Below are 25,452 nucleotides of genomic sequence, written 5' to 3' on the forward strand. Positions count from 1 at the left end.
ATGAGTCTGTCACTCTTTGTTTCCTCACAGCAAATCCAAACTGGAAACAAAACGAGTTAAAGATGTGGCAACCTCATATTCATGACATACGGGCAGCGAATTTGTTTAGTCTGGTAACATTTTATAATTGCTTTAATATTTATATGAATGGTTTCATGACATTTCTTGGAATTACTTTTCAGTTCCCAAATCACTGAAATTAACATATTGAACAATTTGGAATACATTTTCAGACTTTTTAGTCTTGCCTAGCGTTATGTATATTAATAACAAAGTGACATCAGCAGTTCATGTTGCCGTTTCTGAGGGTAGCCTACTGAAAACGCAGACTATACTTTGTTAATAAAAATGTTTTAAATTTGTTTTGCTCTGCTTTCTTGGAGCCCGCGTTGCTCAGGCATAAGATGAAAGCTGAACTGATCTGTTTTCTTCTGCAGGTCTGTAGTAGAGCTGAGCGTCACTGAAAGGCTCTCCACTAACCGCTGCGCGTAATGCACACGGCTCACAGGGAAGAATGGAGAGGGATAAGACCTATAGGTCAGTTTAAATCCACAGAGATGCATTATACCTACAGCAGATAAACGGTCGTTTATATCAACGCGTATCATTCACTGCATTTGAGAGTTTGGATATTAATGGTGTGCGTTTTACGCGGACCTGGATAAGTCTGTTTTAGAGGGATATCAGAGCGAACCGCGTGGAATTGCTATTATTAGAGGCAGTTTGCACGAGCAAAGTAAGGTTGCATGTCATGGGTTCTCTTCTGGCATTAATATTGGCGCTCTCCATGAGCGCATCATGGGGATGCCAACTGCCCCACGACTGGAGACCTCAAACGGAAGCGTGCCGCGCAGAGCTGGCGGAGATCATAGTTTTTGCCAAAGTGCTCGCCCTTCATAAGGAGTCTTACAGCGTGTACAACTACCTGCCGTGGCAGTACGACACGGATCTGTTCTTCTCCGCGGAGATCGAGCTGCTGTGCGATCAGGCATGGGGCAGCATGTTGGAGGTGCCAGCCGGATCCAGGTTCAATGTCAGCGGGTTGGGATATTTCCCCTGCTACTCGTACAGCGTCATGGAGAATAACTCCTACTATTTCTTTTTGAGGTGAGATTAAATGATTTTAAATGTCAATACGGCCTCGTCTTAATGTTTTGCTAATTAAAAAAAGAAAACAAGAACACTTTTAAGAATGAAAAAAAAATAAGATGACTAAAACTAAGATGAAGATTTAAAGGTGTAATATGTAATATTTTTGCAGTAAAATATCCAAATACCAATAAGCCAGTGTTATATATTTTGTTCACTTGAGTACTTACAATATCCCAAATGTTTCCAACTATTTGTAAATCGTGAGAAAATTGCAATTTTAACCAAGGCTCCGGGTCGTGTGAGGAGTCGCCTGTCAATTGCGTCATACCCGCCTTACCCTCGGTTTCCGGTTTTATTTTGTAGAAACCATGGAAACACCAAAGACCATGTTTTAATAGACAAGTGAACAAGTGTTTTGATATATTTATAGACAGAAAACGAATTGTTATATAGCTCAACACGTCTAGTCTTATTGTTTAAATCAATTTTCTTGATTTTTTTGCGAGTACCATGTTTGACCATGCCTCAGAGAAAAACACTATTTTGTCAAGTAGCTAACATAGCATAATCAGATGCAGCTTTATTTTTAGTAACAGCAATACAGCATTTTCTCCATCATACAATATGTTTTAAAATTAATTGCATGCCATTTGTCAACACAAGCCATCCAGCATTTAATATGATATTCTAAAATCGATCGATCTTACTGCAGTGTGTAACAGTGTCTCACAGCAGCCGCCGAGCGAACGCACAGAGTAACGTTATAACATCATTTTCAACACAGTCGCTGCTCGTGAGGCGTGTGTTGCGCAATCGCTCCAGCGGCCTCGTTCAGCTCCAACAACACTCGCCCTGCTCTGCTTCATACTACAATAATGTTAATAATCGCATCCATGACCATGATTTCTTCACGAGTCCTATCCCTATTCTTTTGCACCATCCGTTGAGATGGAGACCACATGTCCCAAGATTCCGCTCTCAAACTTGCCATCATCAAGCTACGCCTTTGTTTTGAATAGGCTCCTAGCGACCTCTAGCGGACAAAATTATTACATATTGTACCTTTAAGACAAATCAGTCTTTTACATTGAGGGTCACCCCCTCATGGGCACTGCCACATTGATATCACATGACTACCCATGTCATGCAATTGACTATTACTACTGATCATAAAAATTATATATAGTGCTTTTAGTCAGTGCTTAAAGGATAAACAACAGGTATATCTAAACAAAACAAGCAAACAAATCAATAAAACAACAATGTAAATACAGGCACAACATATCAATGAAGCCTGAGTAAATAGCATAGTCCAGAGTGCTACAAACACAATAAGCAAGAGTAGAAAAATAAAGTTCCAAATAAGCAGCCCCTGTGAGAGCACAAACAAACCACATCAACCTGCAGCTCCGAGGCCACAGACAAAACAAAAGATAAACAGTTTTAGTGTGAAGTGACAGCAGTTAGTAAACAAGGCCTATGGGTGTCAGTATAAGTCCGAAACCAATAATGCTATTGAGACAAATAAAATCCAGCAAAACAAAAATGTACTGTGCAGCTTTAAATGAGTGCAAATCATAAATTATGTGAGACAATAGGTATGTTTACATGCACTAATGTTCATCAATCCAAATGAATTCTTAAACTTGCATGAAACCTTAAACTTTGCAATCTGATCGTTTACATGTGCATTTATGTATTCTGAACAAAACTTCAGCGCATGCGAAAAGTGCTCTGGTAAACATATGCATTTTTGCATCCGATTAAGAAGATAGTCGTATTTCTGGGTTTGGCTTGCTTAGTTGTTTTTTCCTATTTATCAGATTACTTCAGGTCTACACCACTCTTTCAGCTCAATCTAAATTTATTTCGGATCAAACTCGATCAGATCGCATGAGGTGTACTTTTCAGTCCGACTGAGCCATCAGTCTGATTACTTATTATTTCATTCGGGTGCATGTAAATGTAACTATTGTGGGAATGTGTAGAATGAGTCGCCACTATGAGAGCACTTATGTATACACACATCAATATTATGGGATTGCATACATTTTTAGATCATTTAATATTTGTGGCATTTATGGTTGTTTGACAAAAGGGTAAACATACTGACTTAACAAAAGCTGGAATGAGCTGGCTTCAAACTTACGTCTCCCATGAGCATGAGAGCTCAATCTCATAGCACACAACTGTCTGACATCTGTGATCATTGTTACCTAAGAACTTAAGAATTTATTTGCCCTTGGTTGGGTTATGTTAATGTATGGTCCACCAGGGATATTCCACAAAGGATGAATACTGGGCCAAACAACTCAAATCTCCCTCTATTTTCTTTCATAATGAATGGAAAATGGCTAACTTTGTGTATAATGATCGTGAATACTGTGTATAATGATCAAAACTTTTGTCAGACTTAATTAGTTCTGGCTTGTCTTTGTTTCTGTGTTTACAGTGAGAATGAGATCACATTGGCAGATGAACTTACAAAGGATGAGGTAGCTAACAGAGAACAGAAGTGCAGCACATTTGGAAAGAGAAAGAAAGATATCATATGATTCACTATTGTTATGATTTCCCTTGAAGTGATTTATGTAGTAATAGCATATAAGGCTTGAAACTCTTGACAAGTTTTTTGCTTGTGTTTCCTGTCTCACCCTAAAATCCAATCAGTTAAACTGAAGGACGTTTAACTCCCTCATGCATCCTACTGGATCCATCACACTCAGCACTTTTCTGGCCAAGTCATTTACTGTGATGATACCTCATATACTGAATGTAAACTGGTATCTCAGGGCTGACAGTATAACCTGTTTTCCCAAAGTAATCTTACTTGTTGTGTCTATGACACTCTTTTGACACGGTTGTTTCTTTAAAGGTGCCCTAGATTCAAAAATTGAATTTATCTTGGCATAGTTGAATAACAGGAGTTCAGTACATGGAAAAGACATACAGTGAGTCTCAAACTCCATTGTTTCCTCCTTCTTATATAAATCTCATTTGTTTAAACGACCTCCGAAGAACAGGCGAATCTCAACATAACACCGACTGTTACGTAACAGTCGGGGTGTACGCCCCCAATATTTGCATATGCCAGCCCATGATCGAGGCATTACACAAGCCAGTATTAACGTCTGGAGCTGCACACAGCCGAATCATCAGACTAGGTAAGCAAGAATAACAGCGAAAAATGGCAGATGGAGCAATAATAACTGACATAATCCATGACAGCATGATATTTTTACTGATATTTGTAAATTGTCTTTCTAAATGTTTCGTTAGCATGTTGCTAATGTACTGTTAAATGAGGTTAAAGTTACCATCGTTTCTTACTGTATTCACGGAGACAAGAGCCGTCTCTATTTTCATTTATTAAACATTTGCAGTCTGTATAATGCATAAACACAACTTCATTCTTTATAAATCTCTCCAACAGTGTAGCATTAGCCGTTAGCCACGGAGCACAGCCTCAAATTCACTCAGAATAAAACGTTAACATCCAAATAAATACTTTACTCACATAATTCGAAGCATGCATACAGCGTGCATGACGAACATCTTGTAAAGATCCATTTGAGGGTTATATTAGCTGTGTGAACTTTGTAAATGCGCTGTAATATAGTCGACAGTGTAAATATAGTAAATATGTAATATAGCACCGAGTGTAAATCAGTGCATTGTTAATGATGCCCCAAAATAGGCAGTTAAAAAAATTAATTAAAAAAAATCTATGGGGTATTTTGAGCTGAAACTTCACAGACACATTCAGGAGACACCTTAGACTTATATTACATCTTGTGAAAAAGCATTCTTGGGCACCTTTAATTTGTCCATTAAAAATGTCTTAACAGTGAACATGCATCAAAGGAGAATACTATTTTTTTTTTTTTTTTTTTTTGGTACTTTTCATAGCTAGTATTTTATGCAGCTTAAATACTCTTTAGATAATTTAAAATAAAATGATTTTTTTTTTTTTTTTTTTTTTTTACTTTTTTACTTTGCTCAATTACTATAATTGTTTATGATTAATTCACTTTTATTGGATTATCATAGTTTTACAAATGTGGCCCTGGACCACAAAACCAATCATAAGGGTCAATTTTTTTTTTTAAATTGAGATTTATACATCCACTTTATACATAAGCTTTCCATTGATGTATGGTTTGTTAGGATAGGACAATATTTGGCCGAGATACAATTATTTAAAAAATCTGGAATCTGAAGGTGCAAAAAAATCAAAATATCCAGAAAATCGCCTTTAAAGTTGTCCAAATGAAGTCCTTAGCAATGTATATCCACTCACAAAAACACATTTTTGATATATTTATGGTAGGAAATTTACAAAATATCTTCATGGAACATGATCTTTACTTAATATCCTAATAGATTTTTTCATCATTTACAATTGAAAGTTTTGGCACAGGAATAAAATGATTAAATTTAAACATAAGAGACATTTGAAAAGTTAGCCACAATAAATAATGAAGGTATAAAAAGTGTCCAATGACCTTCATGTAAAATAACAAACAAAACACTTTATGGTAACACTTTATTTTACAGTGTCATTGTTACAAACGTTACATGTAGTTACTATAGTAATAACAGTAAATTATGCATAGTTACATTCAACTAACCCTAAACCAAACCAAACCCTAATCGTACGCCTACAGTAAGTACAAGTAGTTAATTAATATTCCTCAGTACTTAAATGTATAATTACACTGTAACAAAGACACCTTAAAATAAAGTGTAACCCACTGTATTTTACAGTGCCGTAGTTATACGTTACTACATGTACTTATATAGTAATAACAGTAAATTATGCATAATTACAAGTAACTAACCCTAAACCAAACCCTAACCCTAACTGTAACTCTATAGTAAGCACATGTAGTTAATTAATAGTACTCAGTACTTATTTGATTAATTACAATGTAACTACGGCACTGTAAAATAAAAGGTTTTTTTATTAATAATTATTAATTAATAATAAATAATATTAAAATAATAATTAAACCCCTGCAACACAAAATTGTTTGCAATTGAAAAAGTTTTACCTAAGGGACACTAATTAGCACTAATATACACAACCATATTGTCATGTCTTTTTTTTTTTTTTTTTTAACTACATGTGACTAAAGGGTCAACCCAGGTCACTGTGAATGAAGTCATAACCATTAACAGAAAGAGAAAGTGAAGGTTTCAGATTGATTTCATGTTATTATAAAGGTCTCTGAAAAGATTTGCCAACTTTTATGCCTGAAAAAGACTAAATATAAAAAGTAAGAAACAATAAAGGAATAATTGACAACAGATGATTGTAAGTATGCGTGCTGGATGAGTTAGGAACACTCATCAGTTTAGTAATTTTGAAAAAGCATAGCCGTGCAGTTTATAACAAATTATTAACATTCTTGAAACATATGTCAACCAGACAGAATAAAGAATTAAACAATGCCATGGCACAAATTTTATTAATGCACTGTAGTTAGATAACTGCTCATTATTCCTTGACACAGTGCAGTGCTGTGAACATAAAATGTAGCTTTTCCCAATCTGTGGGAAAGCTAAAAAGTTTACTAATTCTCCCAGTCTAAGAGACAGAGCAGTTCTGAAATTCTTTACACTCAACTTAATTACACAGGACACGCAGTGTCGAACTGCTCGGGTGGCCTGAGGGCAGCAGGTTAAAGGTCCGATGGAGTGTTAACAGGCTGTTTTGGCATTTTATCAGGTGTTTGGGAGTTTAAGTTTACAGTTTTTGTCTCTTGTTATCTGAAAGAATATTCATCAGGAAAGTAATTTTCTTGATAGCAAGTCAGCACTGACCTCACATTCTCCACATTAGCCTTGATTTCTCTGTAAAGTGCTTGGGGTGTTGAGCTTGTGAAGACAGTTAGACCAGCCTCCCCTACACCACTGTTCCTTTGTGTCATCTCATCGCTGATATTGAATTGTACATAAAGAGAATATCATTTGCTATTGGCTGAAACTTTTGTGAATTTGATGTCTTACTAATCTAGATTTCAGAAACATTGCCTACATTTCTTGATCTCTTGTATTTCACAGTAAAACCAGTGAGACGTGCCGTGATGTCATTCAGTGAACAAATTCACTCAGGGTTCATGCGGTCCTGTTACTCTCCAGCATGTTTCACTTAGAGTAATGCTGAAAGATTCTGTTATACATTCGTGCTGCAAGAGAACACTGGAATTGCCATATGATAGCTTTGTTTAAGGAACATTCTAATATTTAAGCAATTATTCATGTGATGAACTTGCACACACCTAATCCATTCTGCATATTCAAACTAAAGCGTCATGTGTTGTTCTGACACACGTAAGTAACGGTACCAGTGTCAACGAGGTCAAACCGAGGTGTCAAGGCATTTACATTTGCAATGTTTGATTTAAAATGGTTAATTGACGAGGGATTCAATTCTGATTTATGACTACAGTTATGCTAATCTAAACAATAATGTGTTACGGACCATGTTTATGGTACTTTTATCTGCTTTTTTCATAGCTCAATGGCATCTCATTTTATTTTCATTGTATGTACAGTATAAGAGCATTCAAACAAGTCTGCTTTCTTTTCAGAAAAACAACAGTGAACAGTGAATTTTTGGGGTTTTAGATATAATGGAAGACCTCTGGTTCTTTGTTTATCCTTACTTTTACTCCATTTTCTGGGTGCTGAAGCAGTGATCATTTCCATTCTGCTCTCTAGTGACTTCCATATTTCCTATGAAATGTTCTTAACAAGAGTCCGCAAAGCCACGCTTAATTCATCATGGCATTCAGTGCGCTGGCTTAATTCCAGAGAAGACAAAGGGAAACGCGTCTTCAAAATGGCCCACTTGTTGAGCAGACTTTGCTTCAGTGCACATGTCCAACTTTTCTTCCCCGTCTTTTAATGTCCCAGATGTCATGAATCTAAGTCATGAACCAATCTGGCAGCTGGTTCCAGTTTGGCAAGACAATTCTCACCAGTCAAACCATCAAAGCCTGAGAAACTGGAGACACTCTGCATGGAAACAATAATTAATGCAATATGGTGCATAGAACAACTACATTCAGGTTTTCTTTGAGAGGCTCTCATTTTTAATCGAGGGTGGCCAGTAAATTATAAATGTTATATCCTGATAATGTGAACATGTGTAGTATATCAGGAGGAACCCTTGGAAAGTTATATGGTATTGGTTATTAGCATTATACATTATGGAATTATTAACAGGGCTGCTCGCACTTGCAAACACTGCTCTCAAGAAATGTATTGTAAAAGCTGACCTTAAATGTATTGAAAAATGCATTACATAGCAGCATAAACTATGCAAATTGACATGCCGTCACATGTTCCATGAGCCTGCTGTAATCCACATTGTATCTAAACACTTGTATCTCAAAACATTTACAAAAAAACAGGCACTTTTATTTAGCAAGTTTTCAATGCCTTGCATGTTTACTAAATATTTATCTCTTACTCGTAGAGCTTCTTTTTGGATTCTCAGCAGAGTGTGACACTGTCCTTTGGAATGCACTTAGAAAATACATTTTCCTTCAAGGAATAGTTCATCCAGAAATGGAAATTCTGTCACAATTTACTTACCTTCATGTTTAAAAACAAAACACTAAAACAGAAAAGAAGAAAAGTTGAAGGATGCAAATGCTCCTGAATGGAACAAGCTGGCAAACATGACCATGTCAAGATCCAAAAAGGACAAGAAGCCCCCTCTTTAAAATATCTATACAACTATACATAAAATGTCTATACAACTCCATCCATCCATTCTCCAAAACGCTTGTACTAAATGTTCTGGAAATAATAATAATAATAATAATAAAAAAATAAAAATAATAATTACAGAAAGGTGCTTTTTTGTTCTTTATGGTCACCATAAACTGAAATTGTACGGGAAAAAAGGAATGTGTAGATTCTTCAAAATATATCCTTTTGTACTCCACAGAAAACTAACAGCGTAACGGTTTGCTCAAGCTGAGGCTCAAGCCGAAATGGCCCTCAAGAAAAAAAAGATTCTGGAGCTCTGATGATTCTGGAACTCTAGTTGGATCTAGATGTTCCAAATCTGGCGCTGAGCACAGGATTTGTAAAAGCCCCTGAGCTTCTGATGCCCCTCTAAAGAGACTGAATTAGATCCAGATGGAGGAACTCGCTGCTGTCAAGGTCCAAAGCCAATGTTTCCATCAGGGAAAATGGGCTATAGAAGCCAGGTGGAAAACTATTCACCTCAAACCCATTTCCCTCATTGAGAGCAATGGCGTTTGAAGCCAACAAAACCTATGAACAAAGCTTACATATGATTTTATATGCCTAATCATATAGAGGAAAAAAAAAAGGGGGGGTATCACACACAGTTTCTGCCAATCTCATGTTAATCTTCTGTACATATAGAGTAACAACGCATCCTTCATATCTCCGAAAAGTCTTTAGTTTTATCAGATTTATGAAAGATAGATACGCTAAACCGAGTCTTTCTGAAAAAAGCTGAGATCCTGGAGGCGTGTCTGCCGTCAGTGCTGTGGGCGGAGCTAAAGAGTCACGAGCGCGCGCAGCTTCTGCGTACAGATCGCATGCTAGCTGCGAAATCATTATGAATAAAAAGGGAACAAAAACATTTGTTGTTTACATTATATGCACTTGTGTCTCGATTGCCAACAAAACACAGACATCTGATGCAGCTTTACTCACCACCTGCGATCTGCAAATCCAGAGCCGAACTGGGACTTGTTTACAACGTATCATCACCGAATTCAACAAACAAACATACATGCACAACTCCGTTGCTGCCTCGGAAAAACAAACTTCATCCTCAGTTCCCTTAACGCTGGGTTCTTTGGGAAGCTGAAAAAGGTAATCTTTCCCTCACAACCAAAAACACACTCCTTTCGTGACAGGAGCTGCATCTCATTTCGGAGGCTGCATACTTCATCAAGGATGTCATATTTAAGAAAAGTAACCGTAATAAAATTGACTGATAGGCTATTCATTGTGAGGTGTAAAATACTGTAATTTCTTTCTTGCGTTGCAATCTAACGGTTATTTTTCTTAAATGAGACTGCCTTGATGATGTATGCAGCCTCCAAAGGGTGCAGCCCTTGAACTGGGACACAGCCATTGTTGAAAAATCTCTCTGCTTCCGTATCCCGAACGAAACGCGTTGATGGGCGTGCTCTTGTTCTGGGTGATGTGTGTGTGCACGCTTATCAGGGAGAAGTGCCTTTACAAGGAATTCCGCACTCTTTTGACGTCATACAGGACACACTCGAAAAAAACTCTCCGAATCCTGTACCGAAACTGAAAGTAGTGGATTTGGCACAGAAATACTCTGTTATACGTCCGACTCGTGTTCTGAAACTTTGGCCATGTTTAGCATGAGAATGCAACTCTTTAACAGTGTAAATAAGTCAGAATGCATGAAATAGCATTACCCCCCCCCCCCTCTCTTTTAATTACCCAGACTGTTCAATAAACCATTCAAAAAAAAAAAAAAAGATGCCTTGTGGGAATTCTCTAACATATGCACATGCATTAACTTGTCATTTGTTGTAACTGTTTTCCTTTTTCCAAATGACTAAAATTGGAAAATATACATTGATGATTACACGAGCGCTTCAAACTGTTAAGCTTGCATTTTGATGTCTTAAAGGAGTACACAAATCAAGAGCAAAAAAGAAAAAAAGAGAGAGAGATTTTCCTGCAAGCTGATGGTGGCCAAATTAAACACTGAATAAAGGAGAACAAGCATTGTGAAGAGTCCGTATGAAACGCGTGTCTCATTTTCCCACATTGTGCCAATGTAACCAAGTTTTTTTTTTTAATCAATATTTTTAAAACCACCCTTGAAACTTTGATAACAGACTTTCCTCATTTCCTCACCGCTGGGAGGTGTGTGAGTATGTGTGTGTTGATGTGTGAAAGTTTGCAAGACTGCAGGCGGAAACAGCAAGAGACCAGCCAAAGAGCAGCTTTGAACGCCAATCACAAATAATGAATTCTTCACTCAGATAAATAGAGATGCAAGAGAAAGAACAGAGAGGAAAGAATAGTCCTCCTTAAGCTATGTGTATAATCACTTGGACATATAAGCTGCATAATATACCTCTTATTTGTATTATATATGTTTTCACTACTCACTATTTTACTTTAAATGTAATACTTTTGCTATTGCTTTAGGAAAAACAAATTCAAAGGCAGCTCTAATACAAACACACACATGTAAAGAACACAAATAGAGCTGGTACCTCCCCTCTCCTAGGCTGCTTTCCTGTGTAAAAATATATGAGTCATTGACATTAAGTGTCCCAAGAGGTGGTAAACTATTACAGCGCTGAGGCCCACACAGGAGAAACAAAAATACACGAAGATTGTGCAACTTTTGTGGTGTAGCATGCTATTGTAGTGCTAATTTTGTTGCTCATGTTTGATACACCCTCTATGGTGTGTATAAACATTGTAACCTGCCGAAAATATACATTATAAAGCAAGATTTACATTTTCCATGACGCTAACATGTTGCTATGCCATTGATAGGTATTCCAAGTGGTTTTAAGTATGTTGCTCGGTATTTACTAAAGTGCAAAGTAGTTTCTACTATAGCTGGTTGGTTACGGGCTCAAATTAGTCCACCCTAAAGCTCTATGTTTTGGATATGGCCTTCACTGTAAGTTTATGCCCTTTAATAGTAATTTATCATCCACTTCATAAAATTAAGTAAAATTGCTTAGAAAAGTAATAGCACACCTCTTCTCAGTAAGCCTGATAATTTATCATTCAGTCTATAGCACAGATGGTGTGGGAAGAGTTTAATATTTAGAGTAAGCGATTTGTTCAAATCATATTCCACACGTAATGATTATTTGTCATATAGCGTTGTGTGTGTTATGTTTCTTCTCAGGATGGATGAAAACTACAGTATCATTCCTCACGGAGTCAACTTCCAGGACCCCATCTTCCCGGACACACCGGAGAACCACCGCATGTTTTCCAGCTTATTCCAGTTTTCCAACTGCACAGCTGGCACACAGGTTCACATGTACACCCCAGACTGGGAGGTCCAAGAGGACAACCGAGTGAGCTACTTTTCATATATTAAAATAATAATAATAGTAACTTGCATTATTAAACCATATGTCAGAGCACTGCCCACAAGGATATGTCTCTGACAAGTTTGTTTAGTTTTGATCATTTTTTTGAGGAGAAGAGCATGGCATGCAGGCTGTCCATGTTGGAATTTGCTTAAATTGAGTAAAAGTTGAATTTATGTCAAAGTATTGTAGAGGTCCATTGGACGCACAGACTATTAGGTCAATAACAAAGATGTGGAAAGTGTTTAAATCTTATTAGATAAGATTTGCAACTGATTTTTGAATCACAACCCACCCATTAAAAACCTCTGTTATAGACTCCTTTAAAGTTACTTTGTTTCGATAGTCCACTTTAGACATTCTACTAACCTTAACTTTAATACTATGTCAGCTACCAGTCTAAAGTATTAGTGAACTGTCTGCTTAATATCTGTTAGCACTTTTTTTTGATGCTCCCCTAACAGACATTCTAATTTTACAAGTACATTTCAACTTATTCTACTAACCCTAACCCAACAGTCCGCAATACTTTAATGATACTTAATACCTTAACCATTGTTTTCAGTTCTAGGACTTTCAGTTTGTTGTCACTCCTGTCTCGTGTTCCCTGTTCCACCTTCATCACGGACACTAACCATCTTCACAGCTGTTTCGTCATTTACCTGTGTGTATTTAAGTTTTTGCTTGTGTTCAGTTCTTTGTCTGGTATCGTCTGTTAAGTGTGTTTGCAAATTGCCTTAACTTCGTTGTATTGAACTTTAATCATCTGCCTTTGTTTGAATCCCTGCAAGCATGTGACATAGAGTTAGTTGACATGTAGTTAAGGCCTCAATATACTTCAAACTATGTTCTTTTTCGTTCTTCATTTAGGAGTAAAACAAAGTTCGAAATGCGTGAGCAGCGATATACTGAAATCGAACATCTGACTCACTGCTGAGAGCGACGGTTAGATGAATATGTAAATACGAGCTGTACACTTTCTTCTCAGTAATAAAATAAACAACAAAAATGAGAAAACTGCAAGCATTTTTATACAAAGCATAAGAAAAGCGTCTGATCATAACAACATATACAACATTGGTATATAGCAAATTAGCACTCCAGCCATGTCACGTTTATTTATATAGCACTTCATTCAATAGATTGCTTAAAAGTAAGCAGCTTTACTGTGTCATTTCATCAGAAGCACAACTTCATTTTGTACTATAAAGCTGCTATCCAGTGTGTTCATGTTTTCACCTGCAGAGCTCTTACCTCAACGAACTCTACAGATGAAATGAGTCAGAGAAGAGTTCCACACAAATGAAGGCGGAGCCTCGGCGTACACCTCCTTTTACGTTATTGTCACGGACCAATGGGAGTACGGTGTTTTGCAGCTGGAGCGAACTTTTCCTGAAAGTTCGCTTTGGCAAGCCGTTTCAAACTTCCAAAAAGAACACAAAACAAACTTTGTTTTGGCCTGATTTTGTTCGAAATGACGTCAGTTCGTTCTTCGATTTCATTTGAAGTATATCGGGGCCTTAATTTGACTTGTACTTCTGGACACTCAAGGTAGTTTGCAGTTCTGGAAAATGGTGGCACTGGAGACTAAGAATTAAGGCAAAGAAATAAGTGTGAAACCACAAGAAACTCAAGTCTTTTGCAGTTAACATGTCTTTTCTTCTTGACCTGTTTTTTTTTTGTTTGTTTTTTCATCTTGCTGACCCAGTGAGCATTTCACTGTCCAATGGTCATGCCTTAATTTTGCAGTTTCTAGTATTGCATTAGTATTGCATCCTTCTCGTGGGCATTTAATAATTGTTTACTTTTCAGTGAAAATATTTTGGTTTTTTGGACCATTTTACCTGTTAAAGAAAACCTGCTTAATACTTATGCAAATCTGAATATGAGGCATTTTTCGCTTCCAGCCCTCGTTTACAGTTATATATCACTTATAAATGATTATATACAAAATGAATAGTAGTTACTAAGACTGATGTGGTTTGGAATTGGTAAAGTGTGCTTGGAAAAAAAATATGATCAGAATATCGACTTGCATAATAATTATGCATGAATCTGCATGGAGCATGTTTATTGTAGTGTTAATTAGAGAGACTCCTTTCCAAACTTGCTCGCTGTGTGCTTGTCTGTATGCACGTTGATGGAAATTATTAGGGAGACAGACACACCATAGTGAGAAAACAAGTGTGGAATGGCAGTATTGCTTGTTCAGGTCTTTTGCATGTCTGTTTGTGTTTCTCTTGGCTTGTGAAATGATCAGGGGCTCTAGCAGAAGTTTTTGTGGCTATTAAATGCTGAACACATAAATCAACATTTCAGTGGAAGATGTGCCTAAACATCAGCTAGTCTGCCTCAGAAAAAGTAGGCAACTTCTCTCAAGAATCCAAACTAACTGACATTTTCAAACCTATATTTTGCTGTGAATTGTTATTCACCATTAAGTATAGTTTATGTCTGGGTCCAAGTCTAAAGGGAATTTAGAGAAATGATTGCTGGGATATTAACATTCCTCTCTGGACATCTTTTCTTCTTTAGCTTTTCACTTGGGAGAACATGTTTCATATAATGTTGGTGGTATGTTTAAACTCTAAACCAGAGGTTCTCTGCCATAAACAGCAACTCCACATTGGGCTGTGGGACATTTCTATGAAAAGTATCTTATTGATGGCATATTGCTTGAGCATAATCTTTATAGCAAAATAGTTTTAAAGCTGTTTGCTAGTACATCGTGGTACAAAACAGAATTTACTCTTCTTATGTGTATTAGGACCAAATACTGATTCAAATGATATAACTGTGAGGCACACTTTCAATTTATTGTGGTTAAAACAGCAAGAAGTGTTTTTTCAAAGCTGACACCATATCACATAAAAAGGGTGTATATAACCCAGGTTCCCTGAGAAAGGAACGAGACACTGCGTCATTACGTTGGCGCTATAGGAACGTGCCCAGCATGATCGTTGTCTGAAGCACACGTGAAACATGCTAACTAGTTGGCAGACAGCTATGACATCACATGGAGCGCCCATGCATATAAAAGTGTGCCTGCATTTAACATTATCAGCCTTTTTGTCTTCAGGAGCCGCTTCTCTATGTGTGCATGTGAAGATATTGTTGGTCAATGTGAGCTTATGCCAGTTTAGAGAGTGAGTATCACCAGCTTTCATTATGGCTAGTGATGCACATAAGCTCTTTGTCATGTTGTTCGAAGCCTTTCTTTTTTTCTGTGGAACCCAAAAGGGCAAAATTTAGAAGATTTTTTTTTTATTACATTAGAATGGCGTGAATATGATTAAATTATGACAGAAACTTCATTTTTGGGTGACTTATTCCTTTAAAGGGGTGGTTCATTGCGATTTCACTTTTTTAACTTTAGTTAGTGTGTAATGTTGCTGCTTGAGCATAAACAGAACCTGCAAAGTTACAGTGCTGAAAGTTCAATGCAAACAGAGATATTGTCTTTTAAAGTTGCGGCAGTTTAATGCCTATAAAAACGACCGGTTTGGACTACAACAAGCTTCTTCCCGGGTTGGTGACATCATAAATCCTGCAAAACACACCTCCGGGAACACGCAACAAAGTGGGTGAGGCTATGTCGCGTGGCATAATGAAAGCGGAAGAGTTGTGTACAGCGGACGCGAGTGGCGCAACGCATCAAAAGATAATAGAACCCATTCATAATCTGTGATATTTTCTACACTGGATGCGGCGCTTAAGACAGCTTCCAGAATCTACATGAGTTTAATGCTGGATTTGCACAAAGGCTTTTACTGAAAGAAGCAGTTCCCACTTTAAAAGCAGAAGCTGCTGTTTATTAGCTTCAAACTGTAAGTATGTTTTATTGTTTGTACATGTCTTTTAAATGTATAATGTTAGTTCTATTGCTATTTTTTGGTTGCATCAAGGATGTAAACAAAGACCAACTTGTTTTTGCTTTGCTAGACAGTTAGCTAAATTCTACAAACGCCAACAAATGTCTATGTTCATAAACAAACAGCTGTTCATGCTATAAAGTAAACGCTACCTTTACATAAATGCTACTACTCAGTCATGTATTCGGCTACAGTAAAGCTTTAATCAGGATAAAACCGTATATTGAAAGCTAACAAACAGCAGTGACAGCATATCTAAACACTTTGACACAAGTACAAAATGAAATACCATTCATAAACATCCTTTAATGTCCCTGCTTTACCCTCTTCATCTGGGTCTGATTCGGGCTCAATTTGATACAGCAATATAGACTCCATTATTTACATTTTCACCGAAGCCCATGTAACCGGTAACAACTAAAATGGTAAGGGGCGTGGCGTTTCTGAACGCTTCAGCGAATCACAATGGCTCTGGATACACTGGGCCTAGCTAACCAATCTGAGCACATTGCGTATTTCAGAGGGAGCGGCTTCATAGAAGCAGGAAATCAAATGAGTCGTTCATATGTCAATGGAAACAGAAGTGTAGAATAAAGGTAAAATATATGAAAAATACGGCTTTTTAAAAAAAACAAAAAACGAAGCATTAAGACATGTTAAACTGCGCCCCAAAAACACAATCAAGCCTAGAAAAAAAGCACTGAACCACCCCTTTAAAACTGTAATCATCCAAGCAGTCCTGGCTGAATTTTTATGTGAAACTGGATATCATAAAGAATTAATTAAGCAATAACATTTCCCATGCCTTTACCATATGTCTGTGAGAGCAGTCAACAAAAGATTGATCCCTATAGGAATTGAAAGTAAAAGCCAATGGAAATCAACCCTGTCTTGTTCAATTAACAATCATGTAAAGATTTTTTTTTTTTTTTTTTTATCATTTGGCCTTTAACTTTTTTTTCTTTTTCTGATCCAAGTTCTTTTGTATGACCTCAGTACTCATTACTTTCATTTCCTAAATATATTCCACATTGATGACAGTCTTTATGTTTATATCCCATAAATCTACGATCACATCTGACCTACACGCAGTTTCAGGTGCAAGCATGATTATTAGAGCTACCCAGGAAATCCACACTTGACAGAAAAGGCCCAGCTGTGACTAATTTTCAGATGTAAAATCTTTTCAGGCAAGACTCAGGAACACATGTGAGAGGAAAGCATCAAATGCTTTGTTTTTCCCAGGATTATGAAGTTACTGTTACATATCAAGAACAACAAATGTTATCAAAAGTTTCAAATGGGTTTCAGCTGCTTTGATTTCCAACTGATAATCACAGCCTGATTAAATTACAGCCAAAGTAATCATTTTTTCTCTCTACACCATACTCTTTGTACTTTAAACCACATGCCTCATGTACAGTAAGTTGACCAATGAAGGAATTTATACCAAGCTGTGCTTCCATAAAAAAATAATAATAATGAAAAACAAACAAAAAACAAATATTAAATAGCTATGTTCTGTATGGCTGTGATTTTGTTTTGTGTAACCTTTTTGCTTTTGGTGAAGTACTGCGTATGGGGAAAGGTCTCCTTTTTCCCCGTTACTGAAGCAGTAATGCAGTGTAACTGCATCGTCATTGGTTCACTCATAGACAAGTTGTTGAACCAATGACGGCGCGGCATAGCTGCGCGGCCTATGGTGACGAAGCGTGCAAACTTTCCCGCCGAAATGGGCGGGGTTTAGTGCTATATAAGCAGGCATTTCGCCATAGGATTTCAGGTCATTCGACTGAAGCGACGACACTGAAGCCGCAGCCTCGTGGCACGGCATGTATCGCAGTACTTGTTCCGTATCTCAGGGAACCGAGGTTACGTTAGTAACCGAGTACGTTCCCTTTCGATACTTCACTCGTACTGCGTATGGGGAACGAATTCAACCGCGCCGTGCCACGGCAGGGAACGACTGGACTTGTCTTGGACACCGCGAGGGAACCAGCGGACAAGTGAGAAGGCCGGAGCCGTCAAACCCATGTTACACTTGCAAAAAGGGAGTTAACTCCCGGAAAAGTATGAAGCGGAGCTCGGCAGAGGCCGCTGTATCATAACGAGAGGACCCGAATTTGCAAAGTTGGGATATCTAGATTATAAAATCTGACAAAGGTGGACGGCGAGGACCAGCCGGCCGCCTCACAGATGTCTTTAATGGAAACTCCACTGCACCAGGCCCAAGAGGAAGGCATTCCTCTAGTGGAGTGGGCTCTAACACCTATGGGGCAGTTCTGGCCCATAAAGGAGTAACAAAGAGCAATAGCGTCGACTATCCAACGCGAAAGACACTGCTTAGAGACCGAAGATCCTTTGGTGCGGCCGCCAAAGCAGACAAAGAGCTGATCAGATTGCTGGAAAGGCTGTGATCACTCAATATAAGTCCTCAATGCCCTGACAGGGCAGAGTAATTCCAGCTCTCGCTCGTCCGACGAAGGAGGGAGCGCTGAGAGGGAAATGACCTGTGCTCTGAATGGAGTCGAGAGCACCTTAGGGACGTAGCCATGCCTAGGTTTCAAAACGACTTTGGAGTCGTTGGGCCCGAACTCAAGGCATGCAGGGCTCACAGAGAGGGCCTGCAAGTCACCAACACGCTTGACCGATGCTAGTGCAAGTAGCAGAGCGGTTTTGAGCGTCAGGGGCCTGAGGTCAGCTGAACGCAGTGGCTCAAAGGATGGTCCTTTGAGAGCTCTGAGGACCAAAGAGAGGTCCCAGGTGGGGATGGTGAGAGAACGAGGGGATTCAAATGCCTAGAACCTCTCAGGAAATGCACCACAAGGCTGTTTCGCCCCACTGACTGGCCAGCAATAGGAGCGTGAAACACTGCGATGGCTGCTACGTAAACTTTGAGCATTGAAGGGGTGCGACCCATGTCTAAACGCTCCTGGAAGAAAGACAGTATCGGAGATACGTCACACTCTACAGGGTCTATGTTGCGTGCAGACCACCAGCTAACAAAGACCAACCATTTCTGGGCATAGAGGCGTCTCGTGGACGGGGCTCTCACCTGAGAGATGGTATTTAGCACATCCCCTGGGAGGTTAGCAGGCTCCCATCGAGAGACCAGAGGTGCAGAGCCCAGAGTTCTGGCTGGGGATGCCAGATCGTCCTACTCGCCTGAGAGAGGAGGTCCCGTCTCAGGGGGATTGGCCACGGGGCATTCGTGGAAAGCCTGAACAGCTCTGAGGACCAAACCTGGCTTCTCCAGAGCGGGGCTACTAGGAGGACTCTGTGCTTGTCTTCCCTGATTTGTCTGATGACCTGAGGGATCAGAGCGATCGGGGGAAAAGCGTAAAGGAGAGTACTGGGCCAGGCATGGGCCAGTGCGTCTTTCTCCTTTGAGAAATAAATTGGGCAGTGAAAGTTGTCTTCTGAGGCGAAGAGGTCTACTTCCGCCTTCCCAGGAACTCCCAGATTGTCCCAGATTGGGGATGGAGCATCCACTCGTCTGAGGAGATGTTGCTCCGAGATAGCATATATGCTCCCAAGTTCGTTCTCCCGGGTATGTGAGTCGCTTTGAGCGACTGAACCTCGGTAATGCCCATTCCAGAATACGTTTCGCCAGAGCGCATAAGCGGCTGGACGAAAGACCGCCTGGTGATTTATGTACGACACCACTGTCATGCTGTCCAACTGGAATAGGACGTGGCGTCCCATCAGGTGTGCCTGAAACACGTGAAGGGCTCAGATCACTGCCAACATCTCGAGGCAGTTGATGTGTAGATGGCTTTCCCCGTGAGTCCACGAGCCGAAGGCCGGACTGCCCTCGCAAAGAGCGCCCCAACCTGAGTTGGACGCATCTGTCGAGAGCACCGTTCTTCTGGACACCGCCTGTAGGGGTTCCTTGACTGAACCACACAGGGTTCGTCCAGGGTTTCAGAGCTGATAGACAGGCTCGATTAACCCTGGGCATCCAGGCGGCCACGCTGCCAGGCGTGAGGAGGGACCCGAAACTTCAACCAGTATTGCAGAGGCCGCATTCGATGAAGCCGAGCTGCAGAACCGGGAAGGCGGACGCCATCAGCCTTAGCATCCTCTGGAAGAACTTCAGAGGGAGATAGGCTCTGTTCCTGACCGATGCGCGAGCTGCTGAATGACCAGAGCGCGCTCTAGTGAGACTACAGCCATCATACGGACTAAGTCTAAACTGCACCCAGGAACGTTATACGCTGGCTGGGGGCAGTGAGCTTTTGGCAAAATTGACCTTGAGTCCCAGGTGTCCTGTGACTGAGTAACACGGATCTGAGATGTTCTAGCTCGGCTTGCAACTGGGCTAAAATGAGCCAATCATCGAGATAATTGAGAACCCGGATTCCCATCTGTCTCAGTGGGGAAAGCACCACGTTCATGCACTTGGTAAAAGTGCGAGGATCTAGGGACAGCCCGAAGGGAAGGACTGTATATTGGTAAGACACACCCTCCAATGTGAATCTCAAGAATCGCCTGTGATGGGGGGCTATCTGGATATGAAAGTATGCATCTTTCAGGTACAGTGAGCAGAACCAGTCCCCGGGGCAAATCTGCGCGAGGATCTGCTTCAGCAATAACATCTTGAACTTCCGTCTCATGAGGGAAAGGTTCAGAAGTCTGAGGTCTAAGATGGGTCTGAGACCGCCATCTTTCTTGGGGACGAGGAAGTAACGGCTGTAGAACCCCAAGTCACTCTCTGAGGGGGAGACTATTTCTATAGCCCCCTTCTCCAACAAAGACATCACTTCGGCTCGGAGGACGTGAGCGTCGTCCGCGTTTACTGAAGTGGGAAGCACCCTGCCATAACGCTGGGGTCTGCGAGCAAACTGGAGTGAGTAGCCTTGAGATATTATCTGGGACGACTTCTGAACCGCGGTGAAATGCTCTGTAAAGCCCTCTACAGCTGGCCCGAAGAGACCGGACGGGGAGACAGGGGCATCCAGGAAGACCGTCTTGTCTGCGTCCTTGATCTCGGTCAAGTTGAGCCAAAGATGCCGTTCGAGCACGACCAAGCTGGCCAGGGACCATCCGATGGCCTGGGCTGTGGCCTTCGTGGCGTGCAGGGCCAAATCCGTGGCGCTGCGTAGGTCATGAAAGGCAGGTGCGTCTAATTCAGACTCGTCCAGGGAGCGGAGGAGCTTGGCTTGAAACACCTGGAGTATAGCCATGGTGTGCAGTGAAGAGGCAGCTTGGCCTGCAGAGGTGTAGACTCTGCCAGCTAGGGCGGAAGTGGTCCTGCAGGGCTTGGACGGAAGGGCCCTCTTGGTTTTCCACCCTACAGCCGCGGGGGGACAGAGGTGAGCCACCACTGCTTCGTCCAGGGGCGGAAGGCTCTCGTAGCCCTTCTCCATAGAGCCATCGACCGAAGTGAGAGCTGACTGCTGTGAAGTGCGTAAGCGGGCGAGTAGGGGCACGCCACGACTTGGTAGCTCGTCATGAACTTCGGGGAAGAACGGCGCAGAGCGTTGGCGAGGGGCCTGGCGATGTCCCGGCAGGAACCATTCATCCAGTCTGCTGCACGTTGGATCTTCAGGCAGGGCCCATTGGAGATCCAGCTCCTCGACAGCCTTTGAGAGGATGCGGAACAGTTCGGCATCCATCCTGGGTCTGCACTCAATGGGCTCCAGCGACGGCAAATGGGCGGGGTTTTCCTTCGAATCACCAGCCCATTCCTCCGTTTCAGAAGCCGCGAGAGACACGGAAGTCATCATCGAGCGGCTCGTCCTCAGAACCGCCGAAGGAGACTAGGTCACTCGCATCAGCCGAGGGACGCAGCTCAAGGCGGGAGAACAGGACGGGGGACTGCTCTCTCGAGGGAGAGGGTGAGGCATGCGGGGGCAGGGCCGGCGTGAGCTCATCCAACTCCGGGCGCTGTGTCATTCTGCCCTGCTGTCTCTTCCTAGCCGGCTCTCGGGAGGAAGGAGATGGGAGGGCGCGAGCGGCGGGACCGCCTTCACTGAATAAGGCGATCCGCGAGCGCAGCGAGGCAAGGACTCATGTTCTCGCAGTGAGAACATGAGGTCCCGGTGAGCGCAGCCTCTGCGTGGGGCCTGCCCAGACAGCCTGACACCCGTCATCTTCATGCAGAGGGGCTCTGCATGTGCCACAAGCGTGGCGCGGCATTTGGAAACGGCGTTTCTGGGGCTCTTTTAGAGCGGCGAGGGCCGCTGAAAGCTCTTTTAGAGCGTTGAGAGCTGCAGGAAGCTCTTTTAGAGCGGCAATAAACCGCGGGAAAATGCTCAGTTAAATGCGCCGGATAGCGGCAGGAGATGCGCTGGTAGGCGGCCAGAAGCGGGAAGCGGGCTGCTCAAGACGGCGCTCGAGGCGGCAGTCGACAAGGGCGCTGGCGTTTCTTGGTCCGGCGAGCTCAGGCTTCAGCTGGAGATCAGCGAAGAGCGATGTCAAGTCGTCGCTGAAGGAGAGAGAACTGAAATCCTATGGCGAAATGCCTGCTTATATAGCACTAAACCCGCCCATTTCGGCGGGAAAGTTTGCACGCTTTGTTGCCATAGGCCACGCAGCTATGCCGCGCCATCATTGGTTCAACAAATTGTCTATGAGTTAACCAATGACGATGCAGTTAAGCCCCGGGTATACTTCGGCCCTGGCCGCGTGCAGGCCAAATTTTGAGACCGCGCGGACAGTCCGCGTGCAAGAGCGCATGCGCAAGCAGTATAGAAGAGTCCACTAGGTGGCAATACGCACAGTATTGAGCACAGTGTTCAGCCGTCAAAGAAGAGTGTGAAAAGACCGGTTTAACAACATGCTTGAAAAAGAGAAAAACACAGCGAACTTGACCAGCGTTTGTGCGAAGAGATTAGAAAGTAACCACATTTGTACAATTCATGTTTGAAAGTGTACAAAGACGTGTTTAGGGCGGCAAATTCATGGAGGGGGATAAGTAAAATATGGGAAAGGATGCACTTCTTTTCTTCTCCGATCATGCCCAGTGAATGTCCCATTGATGACACGACTCCGTGCTGCTCTCCGATGTCTGGTAGAGCATAGATAAAACTGTACTGCGCATGTGACGAACGCAGTCATCCGCACGCATACGTGGTGTAGTATACTTTGAAAGACGCGCGGACGTGACTGCGCGCGTGACGCGTCTGGGCACGGAAAGTGAAGTATACCCGGGGCTTTACACTGCGTTATTGAAAAAGGCTTCAGTAACGGGGAAAAAGGAGACCTTTCCCCATACGCAGTACGAGTGAAGTATCGAAAGGGAACAGAAAGTTGCTTGATGCTAGAATCTTTTACAGTTCATGAATATTTTACTTGCTTTACATTGTCACAAAACAGTCTGCTTCCTTAAATTAACTTTAAATCATGTTTATAGGAGCCAAACAGATGCTTTATGTATTTTGTACTCCCTGTTTATTTCTATTTACTTTCTGTTTACTTTAATTTAGCTATGGTGCTCCAATGTGCAGAAGGCCTTATTTGAGGAGGAAGAGAAAGTCAGAAACCTCTCTCAGAAAGTGAAGATCCTGGAAAAGGCCAACAATCACCTGAGGGACAAGGTGAAGAACATGAAACGTCTCTTGAGGCAGGCCAAACAAGAGACTAAAGAGCCGGTTCAAAGCTTCAAACTGCTTCATGAAGCCAAACCAGAGTTACTCCATCCACAACAGGACACCACCCAGGACCAGAAGCCTCCTCTCAGGAAAATCCTGCCCAAAAAGCTCAAGAACTAAGAGCCATTCCTGCACTAAAGGAAAATTGATTAAAATGATGGTGTATTGGCAGATCTAGATGATGGGGTCATAGGGAGTGCTGAGAGGTCATAGGGATCTATGAAGATAGTGTAGCCTTCAAAAGGTTCTCATGTGCAAAGAACCTTCTCCTGTGGATTATCCTTCAAAATGAATAGACAAATAAATCTTGCAAAGGGGCATTTATTAAATTGTTCTTTAATGACTTCAGAAGGTTTAGACAAACAACTTTTTCATTTAACTAAATGTATAATATCATCAAAAGGCAAAATAACAAAAATCAAACAATGTTTTGACATTATAATCATCAATCCATCAATTGATCCTTGATCAAAATGTGAAAATACTGATATAAATTACAACTTTCAACCACAACATGAGGTTTAGGCCAGTAAAATCCAATGATAATCGAAAATAATGTTTGTGAGAGCAAATTTTGTCTTTCTGCCTAGATGCAGATGTCATTGTTAATCGGGCAGAGCCTGACAAGATCACGGATACAGATCAAAGTCTTGTGAATTTATTTGGCCAAGTGTTAACATGGAAAAAAGGTCACCTTTTCACATTACTGTAAGTTAGTTGAAAACTCAAAGAAACATCCATTTTCGTGTACAAGACAGACACAAAATCTGTTTTTGAGCTTTTGTTTAGAAGTTCCATACATATTCTTGTTTGACCATTTATGACAAAAATATAATCTTAAGTCAGTGCACATTATGAATCTCCTGGTTTAGGATCAGCTTTCCCTTTTCCATTTGATTTTTTTTTTACATTTTTTTTTTTTTTTTTTACATTTTTTAATGAGTTTTATAATTGTAAACAGGGTGCTGAGCACCTGACACACACACACATATATATATAACCTTTTCTCAGTGAAGCTAAAGTGAAAATGTTCACCATTTAAGGTACCGTTTACTGACAATGTGTTAAAAATTGTTTTTAATTGTAAAAATATGTATTATCATTTTCTACTTATCACATTCACATGTATTCCAATGAGTAATTAAATAAACGTCACATTTCCCTTAATATTTGTCCATACTTTTCATGTTTCTTTTATAGTTAATGAATCTAATGATGTCATAAAAAACAATGTTTGTGTTTGCCTTTAAAGGTGACGCGTGTAGTTTTTGTCCAATGAAATGTTCTCTAGAATAAAAATGTCTCCTCCCCCTAAAAGTAAAATATCATAAAAATCATAATTAAATAATCTGACAGTCTGTCATTTACATCAGTGATGATGACTATTGGCATCTTCACCTGAATCATCACCCTCTGATTTTCTGATTCATTGCCCCTGGTTTCTGGTACAGTAGTTCAGCAGACAAAGGTCATGTTAAATAGTAAAATGTCTTCATTGCTTTCACTCATAGTACAAGCTGTCAAGTGTGGTCTTGCCAGGACTATAATATGAACAACAGGCAGGAAGTACATTAATGCAGGTCGGGTTTGATTGGCACATTTAATTGGATAGAAGAAGAATGGATGGTACATTGCATCCACAGTACAAAATTTCATTCAGTCCGAGACTTGTCACTAGAATGAAATTTAGTCCATGAGGCTTCAGAGGCCTGAGAAAGATACCCTTCTTCCTCTCATGACACATCTCAGGAATTTGGAGCCCTTGGAGGAACAACTGTTTCCAAATACATA

At 40.8% G+C, this 25,452-nt stretch overlaps 1 protein-coding gene across 1 annotated transcript; it reads left to right on the forward strand.

Annotated features, from left to right (window-relative positions):
* Positions 1-325: 325 nt before the first annotated feature.
* On the forward strand, positions 326-24,828 carry ccdc3b (coiled-coil domain containing 3b). The gene is made up of 3 exons (XM_048173214.1): positions 326-1,107; positions 12,005-12,179; positions 23,497-24,828. Exons 1-3 carry the CDS (start codon positions 752-754, stop codon positions 23,779-23,781), a joined length of 816 nt encoding a protein of 271 aa, XP_048029171.1. The 5' UTR covers positions 326-751; the 3' UTR covers positions 23,782-24,828.
* Positions 24,829-25,452: the final 624 nt, after the last annotated feature.

The sequence above is a fragment of the Megalobrama amblycephala genome, linkage group LG21 (genome assembly GCF_018812025.1).
Source record: "Megalobrama amblycephala isolate DHTTF-2021 linkage group LG21, ASM1881202v1, whole genome shotgun sequence".
Taxonomy (NCBI): domain Eukaryota; kingdom Metazoa; phylum Chordata; class Actinopteri; order Cypriniformes; family Xenocyprididae; genus Megalobrama; species Megalobrama amblycephala.